This window comes from Saccostrea cucullata, unplaced genomic scaffold (genome assembly GCF_032062105.1).
Source record: "Saccostrea cucullata isolate Sc308-1 unplaced genomic scaffold, CSIRO_AGI_Scuc_v1 ctg538, whole genome shotgun sequence".
NCBI classification, from domain to species: domain Eukaryota; kingdom Metazoa; phylum Mollusca; class Bivalvia; order Ostreida; family Ostreidae; genus Saccostrea; species Saccostrea cuccullata.
In genome coordinates, this window is record NW_026926756.1 from 210,993 (window position 1) to 230,955 (window position 19,963).

General features: G+C 34.6%; 1 protein-coding gene across 1 annotated transcript; it reads left to right on the forward strand.

Annotated features, from left to right (window-relative positions):
• The first annotated feature begins 2,511 nt into the window (after positions 1 to 2,511).
• Positions 2,512 to 19,696, forward strand: LOC134272588 (uncharacterized). Its single transcript, XM_062754807.1, has 6 exons — positions 2,512 to 2,535; positions 5,104 to 5,317; positions 6,964 to 7,083; positions 15,601 to 15,730; positions 15,899 to 16,026; positions 19,443 to 19,696. The coding sequence occupies exons 1-6, from the start codon at positions 2,512 to 2,514 to the stop codon at positions 19,490 to 19,492; spliced, it is 666 nt and encodes a 221-aa protein (XP_062610791.1). The 3' UTR covers positions 19,493 to 19,696.
• Positions 19,697 to 19,963: the final 267 nt, after the last annotated feature.

Genomic DNA, 19,963 nt, shown 5'->3' on the forward strand with positions numbered 1-19,963 from the left:
ATGTGCTGGCCTGCAATCTCATATCATTCCCTGGAACATCCTGGGTGATTTCTGTTGCATCAAATACTATTCTACATTAACTAAAATCCCCAAAACTTGTAGGCATAGACCCCTTGCAGTTCTGGAGAGAAGGAATGCGACTCTCTACGAGTCCTTCATATACATACATGCCAACTTTCCCGATTTTTTCGGGAGTCTACCGATTTTTAACCCTGTCTACCGCTTGTCTACCGATTAATTTTTTTCTCCCATTTCTACCGATATTTCGAAAATCCGGAATTTTTACCGATTCGCTTTGAATAATACAGTATTTCCGTATGCAGAAAAACATGGCTGTTTCATTGTTTATCGGTAGGATATCTGTTTATTGCCGCTGATAACAGGTAATCAACAAGGTGTCAACTGTGCTACCAGTTATTACAGAGGTTTTTATTGCTCCTGAACCTCATTAACAGTGTATTTTACCCAAGACAATTATGCCAGATGTGGAAATTTTAGAAATACACACGACACTGGATACAAACGGACAAACTTGTGAGAGTTCACACTTTACAGCAAATTCGACAATATACGTATAAACTGTTTATAAAAGGTGTTCAAGTTTTGGAATATTGCATTCCTCATTAAATTGTAATCATCTTCATGGAAAAGACACTGCCAAAATCCAACATGGACAAAATGTGCCTGCAAGTAAAAACCATTAGGACTGCCCAGAGTGATCAAAATAAAAAAGAAAGGAAAAGACCATACCTTTTGCAGACTTTGATTGAAAAGTTAAAATGACTTAATATTCCCTCTGATTAAGAAAAAAATAATTTAACAATATTTTGTATAACAGTAGCCTTATAAACTTTGTAATTTACCAACAGACAATGAACAGTTCAGCTTATTTGTAAAGTTTAACATCCTTATTTATGTAATAATATGTTAACTTTGTGCATCACATTCTTTAAGACAGGGGGTATATTTATCTTAATATTAACATATTGAATAATTTTGAATAAAATTGTCTTTTTTAAAAAATTTAAATGGTATTGTATTTGTGCTTTTCTTTAAGTTGATAGAGAAGAATACACTTTTTGAAGTAGTAATAATATATGGTAGTAGATTGATAATTTAGAAAAAACAACCTACAAAAAGTTATTTCACGACAAAACGCCGCAAATTAGGAACTTTTAAAAATGTCGTTACGCGCAATCTCCCCCAAGAAAATTTTCAAAAGTTGGCATGTATGCATATATTATTTCATTCAAAGCACAAATCTGCGAAGTTACAATGTTATTGACAGATGACGGACTACTCGTGTTAAACCTCTCAGCAAGGTCCAAAAATGGGATGTTCATTGTCAGTTTCATTAAAGGCATCAACAATTGGTCAGTCAATGAAATGAAAGATGGTGTCCATCCATCAATATACCTTATCTGGAACCTCTGCATCATTTCATCAATGGCAAGAAACATGTCAGGACGTAGACTTGTGTACATCAGCATCTATATGAAAACATGACATTAAAAACGGTGCCAAGAATATTTTTAGCCGGGCTTATTGCTCAAAGAGCAATTGCCGGCTTTTGTGATCCTGTTCAAGGCAGGATGTTGACCCCATAGTCGCCATTTTAAAGTTACGTGCAAAAATATAGTTCTTACTCAACCGCTTTTGAGATAATACAAACGCTAAATAAAGCAACAAAAATAAAACGAAGTTTTATCTATATAAAATAAACATTAGTAGTAATGACTTTGAAAACTTCCTAAGTCAAAGAACATAGTTTATTAGGGTAAGGATTCTTGATAATCAGTGTTACTGTAGTTCTCTACACATTAGTCACATACGAGGTAAAGCAGGAGAGGGAACCAGACTGACCTGTTTGTTTACATTCAGCTGCAGTACCAGATTAATTCTGATTCTGACAAAATCGGACCGTGGTATTAGGATTGAAAAACTCACTGTCAGTGTCTTATCATTTATATTGATAGTTTTAAAATAATTTTTCCATCAGAATATAAACGTGATTCATGTAAGAAATCCATTCTACTCTGTAAATGAGCCCGGCTCTCTGTACTTCTGAGTACTTTGATTGATAGCGCTCTCGAGCGCTATACTAACTACGTTATTCCATAAGTCTGGAATACGCATGCTCTGCTTAACGGTCGGGTATTGTGTGAAAACCACGGTCTACATGTACCTGTCTGTGAAAACGATCATAGATAGACTGTACGATATAACAATTTCGTTATGTCATTAAATGAAATTGGCCTTTTCTGTTTTCATTCTGAAGTTTATTTATTCATAGGTAACTTACACTGTAAATTAACTACACAAGAAAAACTTAGGTCATGTAATGCCAAGATCCTATAGACATCAAGCTTGCAAGTTGTACCTCCTTTCTGGATATAAACTTGTTCAGCCTGTAACAATATGTGCCAATTAGCGACAATGTATACATATACAATAAGATTAGGATATTGTCGGCAACAATAATGTGATGTTTCGTCACAAACGTTAATAAACATGATAAAAGAAAGTGTGGTTTATGTAAGTTGTGGATACAAATTATATCTTTAGTTTTAAATCCCTTAATCAAGAAAATGTGCTCTCAGGGTGACATTCATAATTATCTACATAATGTATTCTCTTTACCATCAGCTCATAGTATATACATGTAATTCATATAAAAAACTTTCCCACAAGCTCTTATTCATTTTATGAAGATTGCTTCAATTATCAAATAAATGTTTAAGATAATTAGTACTCATCAAAAGTCGCTAGAGACTTCCTGTAAGAAGTTGTTTTTGGGATATCCTTAAACATCGAAATGTTCCTTTCTTCAATATGATAGACAGTGTTTCCCCTGGTTAGATTCGTTTTAAATAATATATAATTTATTGCTTTGGCAATAATGCATTAATATAAATGCATTATAAAAGTCTTGAATGTAAATGGTTTTAATTCTAAAGCTCATGCAGTATTGATTTTTTGATTTTTTTTATGTAAATACCCTTTAAAAGGGGATGTACAGGGTGTACCAAAACATATGTTACACTTTTAATCGATTACAACTTTATCAAACCAAAAGCATTCACAAAGATATGTTTTGTTAACATAAAGTGTATTAGCATACATTTTATCTGACAAACTTTCGAGAAATTCTATTAAAAATTAAGGTGATTATGACGTCCTTATGACGTCATCATATTTTTTAATATGGAACCTTCATGTGAACAGCTGGTATAATTTGTAAAACTTTACTATGGGTCTAAATCTTCTGCTTTAGTCATTAGAACCATGAGAAAACAACATTCTTTAATTAAAGTACTCAATAGAATACTAATTTACAAATTTAATTGTGAAGGAGTTTGAAGTTAAAGGCACCATAAATGACACATGACTTAATTCTAGTATTAGAAGACCAAGGAGTACCCGTACCATAGAGAACATTAATCACATTGATCGAGTTATTACTGAAACTTTACAAAAATCCCTTAGACGGGTCCTGTATTAACAAGCTAGCACCTTTAATAAATCTAGGGTCCATATAATACTCAAATTTAAATTAAAATTGATTCGTTACAAGATATTTGGGTTTGTCCATTGGATTTTTATTAAAACCGACTCTGAAAATTTAAAAGAAGCATGGTTTTCCGGTGAAGCCCACTTCCATTTTAACAATGTTTTTAAAGAAAATCTTAAATTCCGTTGTTTGGTGAAATCCAGTTTTAATGTGGAAAACAATCCAAATTGTTAGAATAAAACATCAGAAATCGTGTTCAAACACTGTCAATTTAAAGGACCTCAAAGACCTCATTTGGAAGATGTTGTAAAATGATATACATGTATGTTATTCTAACCAAAAAATATTGATAACAAATAAGGAAACGGTGACACATGTTTGCTTGACAAACAATTTATAACTATTTTATTATGTAATTTAAATTTCATTCATATAACTTGAGGCACAATTTTTTTAATATCAATTTAAAAGTGTAACATATGTTTTAGGACATCTTGTACATGTAGACTGAAACGCGTAACGGATTCGGGGAAACGAAACGGAAAGCAGAAATGACACAGCATCGTATTTAACAATCCCCATGCAGAGTCGTCGTTCGTTCCTCGGTAAAGACAAACTCGAAAAGCTTTTTTTAAGGGGGGTGGGGTGGTGATGTCTTATTCTTTCAGTACTAAATTCTATTTTTTATACACTATACTGCAACAAAAAAGGGGAGGGCGGCTTTCATTGAACATTTTCAAAATTTATAGGTTAGTAAAAGTAATCATCAAAATATTTCAAGTGAATTAATCAGCTAGAGATGTGTTTTCCGTTTCCTGTCACTTTCCGTTTCGTTTTCCAACGTTCCGCGTTTTAGCAATACCTTTTTATAAAATCCTACAGGCTGGACGGACGGGTTGAGGTTCAAGTTTTATATTTTCTTTTCTTGATATGTAATACATTGATGTAAATATAATAATTTGTATCGCTGGTAGAGAGGGAAATTGAGCAGCATTGGATCGTTGGCGCTCCCCAAGTAATTTTGTAGATGATAGATCTACGATATGAATATTTAGAGGGTAGATCCATGTGGACTATCATTACATCATCTACAAAATTACACGGCCTATGGAATGGAACTCATCAACATTCAAAATTAATATACACTATACAGTGTACATATACATAGGTATAATTATGTAACTCTAGCATGCCAAAGCTCACGACGAGATAGTCTGGCTTTGAACATTTGAACATTAACGAACCAATATAGGACAAATCATGCCTTTGCTATTTTGGAATAGAAGATCTTTCATAATTATGTATCTATGTGTAAAACTTTGATCATCCAATATTATTAAACATGCTGAAGGAGATTTATTTTTGAAAACAACAAAATTGTGCAAAATTGAACCTCCCTCTTTTTCAGGTAATTCCAATTCACTTTGCTTATTATTGTGAACACAGATGCTGTTTCATACAGGAGTTTGTAATCTTATATTAGTTTTGTCTTCCATAAAGGTAAAGAAAAATTAAATGTTTGTATTTCCAATTTCTTTTTATAATGCCTAATATTACTTTGAAATTTAAGTGTGACTTATAATTTACTATAGCTATGCATATGCTGTGATTCAGCGAAATCGTCGGCTGTGTCTGTCGAGGCTTGCCCAGGAACTGAAACAGAGTGGAATAACGCTGCACAGAAAAAGAATTGTTCATCAATTCCACAGAACTGCAGCTCAATACCTTTGGTTTACCATTGTGTTCCTAATCACTTCTTAAATGCCACTTATGAAGTCTGTGCTGCCGCCAAGTTCATTTTCAACGGTCGGTATATTGTTTACTTAAATTGGTTGATTATAAACATGTGCAAGCACTAGATTTTTCATCAGACCCACCATGTTTCTTTTTGTATTTTCTTGATTGAACAAAACATATCGTGCCGTCATAGGTTTCCGATAGTCATATGTTTCCGATATTCATGAATATGTTTCCGATAGTCTATTTTCGTCGCGCGAGTTTTCCCTAAAATGACGTCATATTTTTAAAATTACTAAGGACACCTCATTACAAGCAGCCCCCTGGGGATCCGGGTTAGAATAGGTCCTCAGTACCCCCTTGCTTGTCGTAAAAGGCGGCTAAATGGGACCGTATAAACCGAGACCCCGTGTCACAGTTGGTGTGGCACGATAAAGATCCATCCCTGCTCAAAGGCCGTAAGTGCCGAGCATAGGCCTAAATTTGCAGCCCTTCACCGGCAATGGTGACGTCTCCGTATCAGTTAAATATTCTGGAGAGGGACGTTAAACAGTATACAATCAATCAATCAATCAATCAATACAAGCAAAAACTGGGAATTAACTCTGACCGCGATTGTTGTTAGACTGTCGGAAACCCATGACGCCAGGATATATAAATAGGCAGAACAAGAATGGACAAACATGACAAGTGATACATGTGTATTAAAGTAATTTTTCTATGTTTAAAAAGTATTTGTTTGCTGACCTTAAAATATTTTAAAGATATTGTTATTTTTCGTTCAACACCTTAGAAACAAAGATTGTGTTATACATGTAATACATAAATAAGGTTGTTGGTTACTGAGTATACATGTATAATGCAGATACATGTTAATTAAAAAAATGTAAACAAACATGCAAGTCAAATAAGTAACAAATTTGAAAGCTACAGACAAAAAATGCTTTTTTTTCCTTTACAAAACACTTGAAATAGGTGTGCAAGTATTTTAAACGCCCATTACATTCAACAGATGAGAGAAAAATATTTATTCCCCTAAGGAAGAAGGGCTTTAATACCATGGGTTAAGACATATGACCAAGTTTTGTTATGAATTACGTACTCTACATCAAACATTGCGTGATTAGTTGTTTGATATTATTTTCAGAGTGATTTCTTATCTACCAGTTTTCAGATATGATTAGCAATAGCGACATATTAAATTAATGCATCAGTGTGTTGAATATTTCTTTAAAGGTTGATATTCCATAAAAGAGTCAAGTAATAAAAAAATATACCTGATTTTTATTTTACAACACTGAATATATGAATGTATTAGCCCATCCCAATTATGTCACCTTGTTAAGAAAATCAAAATTATCTTTAAATTAACATAATTATGTTAACATATGTTAAACAACACTGATAGATAATCTGCCATGTTGACCAGAACATTATCTATTCTCAGTCCTGTACTTATGCGGAATATCCCCATTATGCAGGTTTTTATCTTAAGTTTTAATCGGTCATCTTTAATATAGTATTTTTGTACTGTAAACAACAAACATATTTAACAAAAAGTTTACTTAGTGCCCTTTTTATATAATTCTATACAAGTCTTTTTCAGTTTTTTTTTTTTTTTTAATTTTTTTTCAATTTAAAAGATAAAAATTTAGAATATGTTCATTTCATTTTTATTTTACTGATTTTTTTTTATTTTGTATTTTTTTTTACAGGAAGGTGCACGGAGTATAATGTAGGAGGTGGGGTTGTACAAGGAAATTTCCTGACAAATTGCAGAGATTTCAATGAAAGTGCATGCCCATCAAGATACAAATCAACGGAAACATTCCAATGTAAGTTTTGTCTACTGTTTATTCATGACACCCACATAAAATATCTGTTCACATTCATTCAATGCTACCTTATTCTCAATGTATTTGATAATTTTAAGTTAATCCAATTCATTTAAAGATATTTTAAACTTTAAATTATAATGTGACATCTAAAATTATGTAATTTGAAATGTCTACAGTACACGCACACTCACTCAAATGCTCATATTTTTTTTTTTTTTACAATATAGAAAACAATGATTAAAAACATTTTTAACAAGTGTAACTTAAAACCCATCTAAATATTGCCAGTATTGTCCACATCACTATGAGAGTTTTCTCCATTAAGATCAACACTATCCCCGAAACCTCCGGGGCTGTAGTCCTATACTTTTGTTGGGGGCAATGTCGATTAACAAATTCTAGTGATTCCTGCGTTTAATTCACGGACATCATCATCGACATTTTCTTCATCAACAGCATCATTGTCATGGACATCATCGTCGTCACCATCATCAATATCAGCGACATCATCGTTGTCATCAACATCTTCGTTAGGATGAACACCTCAGCATGTTGCTAAAACATCAGCCCTCCTTTATCAGTAAATAATTATTTTCTCTATATATGACATTTCAATCATGTAGCCACGTTTTAGTTCAATATAACATAAACCCAAACATATTCTCAATATCGTCAACTTGTTTACAGTAGTCGTAGATACAAAATAACTTGCAATACATCCCGTCACTTACTTTCACTCAGAACAATCAAATGGAGGAATAAAACTAGATACGATCTCGTTGCGAGCAACGAGAGGTCTTCCGTCCGTTTTAGGAAAAGAAACCCACGTAAAATCGAGCTGAAGAGAGATTCAAAATTTTGTTCACAAGGAGGATTGAACCCATGTCGCCAACGTGAATGCGCCTTTTTTTTTTTTTTTTTACTTTTTTATCCCCAACGTGCTAACCATTCAGATATTGGGAGTACTGCTCTAAACATACTTGTGTATACTTTTGCAACAGTTCACCTGTCTAAGAATTATAAAAAGCATTCATAATTTCGCGCCAAATGCCACGAGTAAATATGCGCGCCTTTTCTTGGCCTGATCTATTAAATAGGTATGATAGCTTCAATTAAATTTTAAAAATAAAACATTCTTAGCGCCATTATTTTATTTCGACGTTAAGAAAGAATATGTAACACATTATACACATTACATATCGTATCTAGCCCAGTAACACTAAAGCAGTGAAACGGAAATTAAGTTTTAAGACTGACACTCAATTGCAACTTACTACTGTAAAGTGTCGGACCTCATGAGTGGTCAGTAGGTCTGTGCTCGGATAAGCGAGTTTTACTGGGGTTATGATTGAATGCAATATATACAGATAATAATATGACACCTGCCTGGTGTCTTTAAATCAAATGACCTAAGTGCTTTGTACAATTATATATCTTCAGTTAATACCGGCACCTGCCTGGTGCCATATGACAATTGCCTCACTATACAACTGACTATATAAGTCAACAGCCACCTGCCTGGTGCCTCTTGATTTAGCCTTTAACACCTGCCTGGTGTCTTACTGCTTACCAAGTTGCCTATTTAACTCTAGCCAAGTAGCTACAATATACTTACACAGTATTTAACTTTGTAAGAGCTTCTCTGTCCGAATGAAAAACCTATAGCTAACGTCACACAGCTATATTTTAATTAGTCACTGACTACGGCAACTTTGCACAATACGATCAGATCGATACACTAATTGGTTTCTGTACTAAAGTGAAGACACGAGCCAGTTGGCTATACTGCCCCCTTGTACCTCAATTTAATCAATGATCATAAGTTATCAGATATCATATTGATAAAATACAACAGACTGCCTTTCTTTTGGCAACACTATTATTATTTTCTAACAGAACATCATTTATCAATAATACTTGTATAATTCTTTTGTCAATTGACCAATTAATTACAATATTTACATTGATTATCTATAATAATATAAACAAGTAACGGGAGGTAACTCCTCCAGCCATTTCACTACTACGTGAGAGTCGAAGTAGTTTTTTACATTTCATGTATCCTTATGTCAGAATCGTTTAATCAAACGCTCAGCTGCCTCCATTAACCCCTACTCGCGAAATGGCAGAGTCTACGGAGACAGCCGCCATTTTGGACCCGCTTCAGATTTTAGAATGTTAATATCTAGAGTTTGGATTTGTCAATATTCAAACAGATTATATAGTAAGCATCATTAGAAAGATCTCTATTACCCAAGCTTAAAATACTTCAAAAATATTGAAAAACAAAAAAGTTAGAAAAATCGACTTTTGAAATTCGCATCTGGTAACAACAGGAAGTACTGACGACGAACGAAAAGTTGCGTCCTGGATAGTAATTACGACGATCTATCATCCCTGAAAGTTTCATTTTGATATCTTTTACCATTCTTGAGATAATCTTTGGACAAAATGTCATTTTAAAATCAGGAAATGTCCCGTAACTTGGCACCGGAAGCGAATCTTCAAAAAATCTCTCGGATAAAATAACTTCAGATAATAACACATTGTTTCCCTAAATTTCATGAAAATCCATCCTGCAGTCTTTGAGAAATGGCGTGCACAAAATTAGATGGGCGGAAAAAAAAAATAATAATAACTAGAGCAAAGCTCGTTGCAAAGCAACGAGTAGGTCTTCCGTCCTGTTTTACCGGAAGTAGATTTTATTTATAACAAAAATGCGAAATAACGCCCAAAAATAGCCTGAATCCTCTAAAAGTTTGTTAATTAATGCAAAAATAAGCCGTTTTTCGCTACTTCCGGTCTGACCGGAAGTGACGACGACGGACAGAAAATTAATTTTCATGCCCCCAGAGACATTTGTTTCCCCAAAATTTGTCATGAACGGCAAAAATACGTATTTTCAAACTACTTCCGGTTTGGCCGGAAGTGACGTCGCCGGACGAATTTTGACGACGCCAATAGATTAAGCTTGACCTTTTGAACAACTTTGCTTCTTTGACGTATTACAAATTCTTTATGAATTTTGAGATATAAAGAAAAAAGTTTCGGCCCCTCTAGGCCCTTATTTTAGGGGCCAGCCCTTTTTTGCGAGATATCATTTGAAAGATCTTGAAATACTGCACTTCTTTTGCTCTATATGTCTTAACAAAATATTTATAGGTTAAAAGATATCTACGAAAAAGTGTTACAAGTTTTGAAATTCGTGATACGTCTATTTTCGGGCCATAGCGAGCGCCGACGTGCGGCACTTCCGATTAAAATGAAATACGTTGTACATATCTACAGACTTTGGTCTATCATACCTGAAAGTTTCATGTTTCTATCTTGAGCCATTATTGAGAAAGTCTGCGGACAAACTGACCCTTCAAAAATCATAAAATCGGCAATATCTCCAAACCGGAAGTGACGTCATCAAATCGGAAAAAAATGCATAAGGTTCAAGTAATGTTACAGAAGTCCTGAAAGTTTCATGGAAATTCATCAAGCCGTTTTTGAGAAATCGCGTGCACAAAATTGGGGAGAAAAAAAATAATAAGAACTAGAGCAAAGCTCGTTGCAAAGCAACGAGTAGGTCTTCCGTCCTGTTTGACCGGAAGGAGCATTAATTTTTAACAAAAATGAGAAATAACGCCTAAAAATGGTTTGAATCCTCTAACACTATGTTAATTAATGCAAAAATAAGCAATTTGTTGCTACTTCCGGTTTGACCGGAAGTGACGACGACGGACGAAAAATTATTTTTTTGCTTCTAGAAACATTTGTTACCAAAAAACTTGTCAAGAACGGCAAAAATACGCGTTTTTCGACTACTTCCGGTTTGGCCGGAAGTGACGACGCCGGACGTATTTTGATGACTTCAGTAGATTAAGCTTGTCATTTTGAACAACTTTGCTTCTTTGACGTATTACAAATTCTCAATACGTTTTGAGATATAAAGAAAAAACTGTCGGCCCCTCTAGGCCCTTAAATTTAGGGGCCAGCCCTTTTTTCGAGATATCATTTGAAAGATCTTTAAATTCTACACTTCTTTTATTCTTAATGTTTTCACAAAATATTTTCAGGTAAAAAGATATCGAAGAAAAGGTGTGAGAAATTTTGAAATTTGTGATAGGTCTATTTTCGGGCCATAGCGAGCGCCGACGAGCGTCATTTCCGGTAAATTTGATATACCTGATGCACCTCTCCAGACATAGCTCTACCTAGCCTCAAAGTTTGAAGTTTCTATCTAGAGCCGTTTTTCGGAAAAATTGTGGACAAAATGACCCTTAAAAATCAGAAAATCGACGATATCTCTAGACCGGAAGTGACGTCATCGAAACGGAAAAAAACGCATAAGGTTCAAGTGATGTTCCATAAGTCCTGAAAGTTTCATAAGATTTTGTTCAGCCGTTTTTGAGAAATCGCGTGCACAAAATCGGTAAGAAAAAAAAATAATAATAAAAGTGAAAAAGAAACCGAAGAAAAACAATAAGGTCTTCCGCTGAAGACGGAAGACCTTAACTAGAGCCGAGCTCGTTGCAAAGCAACGAGTAGGTCTTCCGTCCGAATTTAACCGGAAGTGCCGGAAGTGACGTGAACAAAAGAAAGCAATGAGCTGAGTAGTCTCCGGTGACTTTATAATTTCAATTTTGCATTTAAGCCTTCAAAATAAGCAATTTTTTGCTACTTCCGGTTTGACCGGAAGTGATGACGACGGACGAAAAAATTATTTTTTTGCTTCTAGAGACATTTGTTACCAAAAGTCTTGTCGAGAATGGCAAAAATACGCGTTTTCCGACTACTTCCGGTTGGGCCGGAAGTGACGACGCCAGACGTTTTCTGACGACTTCATTTGATTAAGCTTGTCATTTTGAACAACTTTGCTTCTTTGACGTATTACAAATTCTCAATACGTTTTGAGATATAAAGAAAAAACTGTTGGCCCCTCTAGGCCCTTAAATTTAGGGGCAGGCCCTTTTTTCGAGATATCATTTGAAAGATCTTCAAATTCTGCACTTCTTTTGTTCTATACGTTTTCACAAAATATCTTCAGGTAAAAAGATATCTAAGAAAAGGTGTGAGAAATTTTGAAATTCGTGATAGGTCTATTTTCGGGCCATAGCGAGCGCCGACGAGCGTCACTTCCGGTAAATTTGATATACCTAATGCACCTCTCCAGACATAGCTCTACCTAGCCTCAAAGTTTGAAGTTTCTATCTAGAGCCGTTTTTCGGGAAAATTCTGGACAAAATGACCCTTAAAAATCAGAAAATCGACGATATCTCTAGATCGGAAGTGACGTCATCGAAACGGGAAAAAACGCATAAGGTTCAAGTGATGTTCCATACGTCCTGAAAGTTTCATAAGATTTTGTTGAGCCGTTTTCGAAAAATCGCGTGCACAAAATCGGTAAGAAAAAAAAAATAATAATAATAATAATAAAAGTGAAAAAGAAACCTAAGAAAGCAATAAGGTCTTCCGCTGAAGACGGAAGACCTTAAAAACAGTGGAAAAGAAACAAACGAATAACAAGAAGGTCTTCCGCTGAAGACGGAAGACCTTAACTAGAAACGATCTCGTTGCGAGCAAAGAGAGGTCTTCCGTCTGATTCCGAAAAATAACCCTCAAATCGAACTGAAAATCTATGAAACTTTTTTTGGACACACTGGTAATTGAAACGGGTCATTAGCGTGAAAATCCGATACGCTTATCGATTACGCTATTTGAACAATTTCTCTAAATTCACTTGTATGTACATGTAATTCTGCAGAAGATAATCTGTCTTGGAATTATGAAAGGAGGGTCACTATTCATAATTTCGCGCCAGACGCCAGGAGTAAATTTTAGCGCCTTTCACTTGGAATGTTCTATGAAAAAGGTGAGATGGTTAATTTTTTTTTTTTTAATAATTTTCCTGTTTATCACGAAAGTGGAGTGGATTATTCCGATTACCTACACTTTCATGAAAAAGGTGGTGTGTTTCACCGAAAAAAAAAAATGCCTCGATCGCGAAGACGTGGGCCAAGGAATAAGATTCAATTATGTTCAATAACTTGCATTGAGAAAAAGAAATGTTTATATGAAGTTAATTAAACGGTCTTTTAATATTTTTTTTTTAAATTCTTATTGTAGCAGTTGTTTTTTCTATTAATTTAATATGACACAAGTGTGCATGGGAGAACAGTGGTCACGTTTTATACTTACTATACATTTTGTATCTTGAAAAACTATTATAACTACATGTACGATTTAAGCTATGTGTTTCCGTGATGCAAAACAAAAGGTAGTAGGTATTGTACTTCATTTCACATTAGTTCTTTTCTATTTGTACTTTGAGAAACAACTAAAACCAATTAAAGAAGACGTGTAAGGAGGCCTTGAATTATAAATGTAGTTTGACACAGAATTGTAACGTACCTATGTCGTGACAATCCAAGTATTCCTTCATATTTCATTGCTCCTTATGTTACTTTCGTTCAAGCAAACGCTCGGCTGCCTCTGTAAACCCCTAATGCAAAATGTCGGAGTTGACAGAGACCGCCGCCATTTTGGTACCGCTTCAAATTTTTGATTGTTAATATCTCGAGTTTGGATTTATCAATTTAAAAACAAATTATATATTCAGCCTAATTGAAAAAGTTTCTATTCACCATACTAATATAATTCAAAAATATTGAAAAACAAAAAAGTTGAAAAATTTGATTTTTTAAATTCGGCTGCAGTAACGACAGGAAGTAGAGACGACGTACAAAAGATTGCGTCCTGGATAGAACTTATCACGACCTATAATCCCTGAAAGTTTCACAGTGATATCTTTTACCGTTCTTGAGATTAACCGCAGACAAAATGTCATTTTAAAATCAGGAAATTGTCCGTAACTTGGCACCAGAAAAAAATTTCCAAAAAATCTCTCGGATATAATAATTTCAGATAACAGCACATCATTCCTGCAAATTTCATGAAAATCCATCCAGTAGTCTTCGAGAAATCGCGTGCACAAAATTAGATGTACGGAAAAATAATAATGAGAAACAGTAGAATCACTATAAGGTCTTCCGTGAAGACGGAAGACCTTAATAAGAAACAATAGAATCACTATAAGGTCTTCCGTGAAGACGGAAGACCTTAAAAATAAACTCTTGTCACGCTTGTGTCATATAAAATGCCTAAATGGAACAAATGCGGTTTCCAAAATATTTAGTTAGAATAGAATTACTTGTAAATTATGACATATTTTGATTAACTAGGAAGCTGGAATGGTTAAAATATTAAAGCTACCATCTTTGTACACGAACCTAATTATTTTAAAATAAAAATTTTGTTAAGATGACAAGGCCCTGGTGAGCAGGCGTGGGCATCACAATAGTGTCATAAATCTGTCTTCAAAGACAATGTTGTACATGAATATTATTGTATTTTCTGTATATACAGAAATGTGAAATAATACTTTTCAGAAAGGCGGTAAAATGAAGGATATTAAGATAATTACAAACAATTAATATCCACTTTGAAAGTCCATAAAACATGCAATACAAATAGGAGCAGAGCAAACAGAGACCTCAAAAACATCAGAGGTGGGATCAGGTGCCATGTAGGAGTGAGTATCCCCTGCCGACCGGCTACATCCGCCGTGTTCCTCATGTTTGGGAAATAACAGAATCCGCCGTCAATTCTGTGTATAAATAATGGACTAACAATTTGTATGAAAAACGTCTCGTAGCAATTGGCTCAATGATAAAATGAATTTTAAGTTTCACTTAAAATATTTTATCTACATTCAGTTGGAATGTTCTGCGTATAAGGTTATCGAGCTTGCATTATCCTTGGATAGTATTTGGCGTGTTCAAATTAGGAGAGGGAAATGCAAGCGATTCTTGGAAATAAAAATATTTAGTATATGCTAAATGAAAATCGTGTGCGGTAAAATTCGGACCCAGTCGTCCAGATAGCATCGCTTTTCAGTTTCTTGTAGCTACATGTAGGACGCCGTGAAAAGCACATGTGTGTTGAGCCGCTTCCACGCCGCCACCTTTTTCCTTTTTTGAGGAAGTCCAATGTTTATATTTTTATTTCTTTGTTTTAAATATGTGTTACGTAGTTTGTTTTAGAGAAGGTTTTATATATTAGGAAATCAATTACACCACATATCATGTAATCACTGTTGACTTATTAATCATATTCATAATTCGGACTCATTCTGTTGTAAGTTTTTGATACAGACCTAGATTGAGAAAATAAGTTGATTATTAATAATTTTAATTAATTAATTAATGAGAATTTAAATATGATTGTAAACAGCATGTGACTTTGGGAATATTTTCTTTTATGTGATAAATATAACAATAAAGACATGTCCATGTTAAAGACATGTCCATGTCGAGTTCTTCACCATAAAGGATCATTTCTTACCAAGAAATGGAAGCATTAATCAAATTTGATAGGCTGAATAAGTAGGTCATGTTTTTAAAATGTTTAGACATGTTGTCCTGTCCCATTTCGCGATGTCTAACACCATTCTTCGTTTTCTTCTAGACCAAGGGTGCTACCAGCTTGTTGTAAGAACTTTAGATCAGAGCACGACACAAAGGTTCAGTTTATTTTTTGAAAAAAATTACAGTTCTTTACCATCTACATCGACACTACCACCTTCAACAGATGTAAAGTAAGTATTAAATTGTTTAAAGTGTGACTTACGTACATGTTACTCTGTTGATAAATTCTTTATTCTTAATGTTGCCTTATCCTACGTTTTATTGTTAGTTGGACGGATTTTTTTCTATAAAACTTGCTTGACTTTGAATCTTTGCAAAGTAAAGATTTTATTTTACAGTTACAAGGATGAAATCGATGTAACTTGGATTGCAGTACCTGTGACTATTACAGTTGTAATCCTGGCTGTGTTGGCCACGTCGCTTATTGCCATTTTTGTCAAACGTCGACGTCGGAAACAAAATCAAGGTATTATCAAAATATTAAAAAAGAATATTGTAATGATTATTGAAAAGAACAAGCAGACGGAATAAAGAAAGAGGACGTATAAGGCGTGTACAACTCCCGCTCTGAGACAAAATATTTCTCAATTTTCAAAATTCACAAAAAAGTTATATTTTTCTAAAATCATGTTCTCAGCAATGTCATCTTCAAAACTTTTTATTATCTTATTTAACTGAACGACTTATTATTTTATTAACTTTTATTGCAAAGTTAACAGTTAAGGATATTTAGTGGAAAATGGGTTTAATAGAGCTATAAAAAAACGAATTTTGAACATGAATGGGTCTAGTCTCCATTCTTCGTTAACGCTTAAATGATGGAAACGTAGATGTGAAATCTATTTCATTAATCCAAAAAATGGAATCTGAACCCATTCTACATGAAAATCGAACTTTTCTGAAAAAATGTTTGCTTCAACAAACCCGTTCATTTAAATGACACTGATAGACGTCAATAATGCATATACTTCGTAGCGTAGTGGTAAAGCGCTTGATCTTGGACCAAACCTGCTCTATGCAGAGAGTTCGAATCATACATGATGCTTTTTCTCTTTTGTTTTCGAATGTCTTAAAAACATGAGTGAAAAAAAATTTAATAAATTATTTAAAAAATGAAATACAGAATTTGATATGTAAAAGATGATATAAACCATGAAATTTTGAAAAAATACTACTTTTAGAATTAAGAAATGTTTTTTCAGAGCAGGGGATTGTCCTCGCCTTGTACGCCTCCATTCTTCCCCCAGATTAAAAAAAACATTTCACCAGCAAGTTTTCTTATCTCCCATACATAAAGTTCAACATTTCTTTTCATGGAAACCTTATAAAACTTTTTTATTTAAAATATAAGCGTAAAGCCTTGACAATTTTCCGGACCATTTGTAGAAATTAAACTTAATGAGTTTTAACTTTAAAAAAAATGGGTTATTTGTCAAGTTATTTTAGAAAAAAATTAATTAAAGAAAATGATAGCGTAGTACAGTTTTTAGCTCACCTCGACGAAGTCGAGATGAGCTTATGCTATACCCCCGGCGTTGGCGTCGGCGTCGGCGTCCCAGGTTAAAGTCTTAGGAGCAAGTCCATTCCCAAGTAACTGATTTGAACATATTTTATTGTAATATAATTACAAAGGGATTGAGCAAAAGTACTGAATACTTATAACGCCCTCTCCCAAGTAACTATAAGCCCTACCTGAACCAAACTTGCATGGATGATGCATCTAGGGATGTACACTACCAGACTTGCCTCGGATGATGGATCTGACCTACATTTTCTAGATGAGTGACCAGGTTAAAGTTTTTGGAGCAGGTTAAGTTTTTAAAGTTTTGGAGCAGGTTAAAGTTTTTGGAGCAGGTCTTTTCCCAAGGAACTATAAGCCCTACCGGGACCAATTTTGCATGGATGATGCATCTAGGGATGGACACTACCAGACTTGCTTCGGATGCTGGATCTGACCTATATTTTCTAGATGAGTGACCAGGTTAAAGTTTTTGGAGCAGGTTAAAGTTTTAGGAGCAGGTCCATTCCCAAGGAATTATAAGCCCTACCCAGACCAAACTTGCATGGATGATGCATCTAGGGATGCACACTACCAGACTTGCTTCGGATGCTGGATCTGACCTACATTTTCCAGATGAGTGACCAGATTAAAGTTTTTGGACAGGTCTATTCTCAAGGAACTATAAGCGCTACCTGGACCAAACTTGCATGGATGATGCATCTAGGAAAGGACATTACAAAACTAGCTTCGTATGCTGGATCTGACCTACATTTTTTAGATGATTGATCAGGTTAAAGTTTTTGGAGCAGGTCCATTCCACACCAACAATAAGCCTATTTGGACCAAACTTGCATGGATGAAGCATCTAGGGATGGACCCTAACAGACTTGCTTCGGATGCTGGATCTGACCTACATTTTCATTCCCAAGTAAATATAAGCCCTAGCTGAACCAAACTTGCATGGATGATGTATCTTGGGATGGACACTACCAGACTTGCTTCGGATGCTGGTCCGACTTACATTTTCATTCCCAAGTAACTATAAGCCTTATTTGGACCAAACTTGCATGGATGATGCATCTAGGGATGGACACTACCAGACTTGCTTCGGATGCATGATCTGACCTAATTTTTCATTCCCAAGTAACTATAAGTCTTAGCTAAACCAAACTTGCATGGATGATGTATCTAGGGATGGACACTACCAGACTTGCTTCAGATGCTGGATCTGACCTACATTTTCATTCCCAAGTAACTATAAGCCCTAGCTAAACCAAACTTGCATGGATGATGTATCTAGGGATGGACACTACTAGACTTGCTTCGGATGCATGATCTGACCTACATTTTCATTCCCAAGTTACTATAAGCCCTTGCTAAAACAAACTTGCATGGATGATGCATCCAAGGATGGACACTACCAGAATTGCTTCGGATGCTAGATCTGACCTATATTATCCATACAAGAGACCAGGTTAAAGTTTTGGGAACAGATCAATCCGAATGAACTTGAAGTCCTTGATATCTGCAGTATTAACAGTTATGAATATTTATTTACACTATACATGTTTTTCACGCTACAGGCGTAGAAATGTGTATATACCATGTAAGGGGTTAAACACAATTTGCAAGAATATTGTTGTTGGGATGAATACTAAATATTAAAAAGAAAATATGATGTTAGATTTGCATTATCTAAACTGATAACATCCGTCGAGGTTAGCTTCGTAATATTTGATTACCTATGTTTAAATGAGTATGAAGACATTAATCAATTTGGCACCCCAATGATAAAAATTCGTGAGCGAGGGGTCAAAACTCTTTGCATGTACAAAGGTGACAAAAATGAATGCATTCCAATCCATTTGATGACTGTTTTATTTCACAGAAAGACAGATTATGTTCAAGGAATTCAAATTTATACATTTACTCAACACTCAGGGCCATATGAGGGATCTTTATCGTGCCAACGCCTGCCGTGACATGGGACATCGGTTTTAAGGTCTCATCCCAGGGACTTGTAAATTTCACTTCATAATAGCAAGCGCTTGTTAAAGGGTGATTGCTAACTACTTTTTATCGCCTCAGGCCTGTCGAAGCCGTGATTCGAACATACATATGTACGACCTTCCGTGCACGGAATGAGCGCTATTCCTACTGCGCTTAATGTACAGGCATGCATTACAGTCACAACATATCGAATAGTTGCATTCCAAATATTCAGATCGTTTTTAAGTAACTACATGTATTAAAATATATAAATTCAAAAGTCTGTGAGAAGAAATTTCTTATAAATTCAGAAAAATGTTTTTAAAAGTATACAACTAAGCTTCACACTTTAAAATTTGTGTATTTATATATAATTATTTTTTTTTTTTTAGAAAACGAAACCCCAGATTCCATTCCTATGAAGGACTACCAAAATGAGTGAAAGAGTTGTTAAAAGGTTTTTGTGTAGATTCACTATAAAAAATTTGGTGATTTGCTTAAATTTGTGATGAGATTTTATATAACAAGGTTTCATTTTGAACTGATTACGCAAGTACTTTGTAATGTGGAGAATGGGATTCTCAAGATTACTGCATCGGCTAACAGGAATGATGAAGAAGGTGACATCATTTTCTTGTAGGTAGCAAGTAATGCCTGCCATGCTTTAAGTTAAAAGCATGTCATACTTTTGAAGACTCAAATTTGATACTCAACGGGATATCCTGGGATAAATTAGTGCAAAGATTCGAAGTCAGAAATATACGTATAGTATATTGGAAAATGCATATGGTGTACGTGCACAATTTATATATGAAACAAACATTAGCCCCATAGCCATTATTCAAAAAAATGTATAACATGTACACTTAAAAATTTCATTCGAAATTGAAAAGCTTTATAACAAGTAAATAAA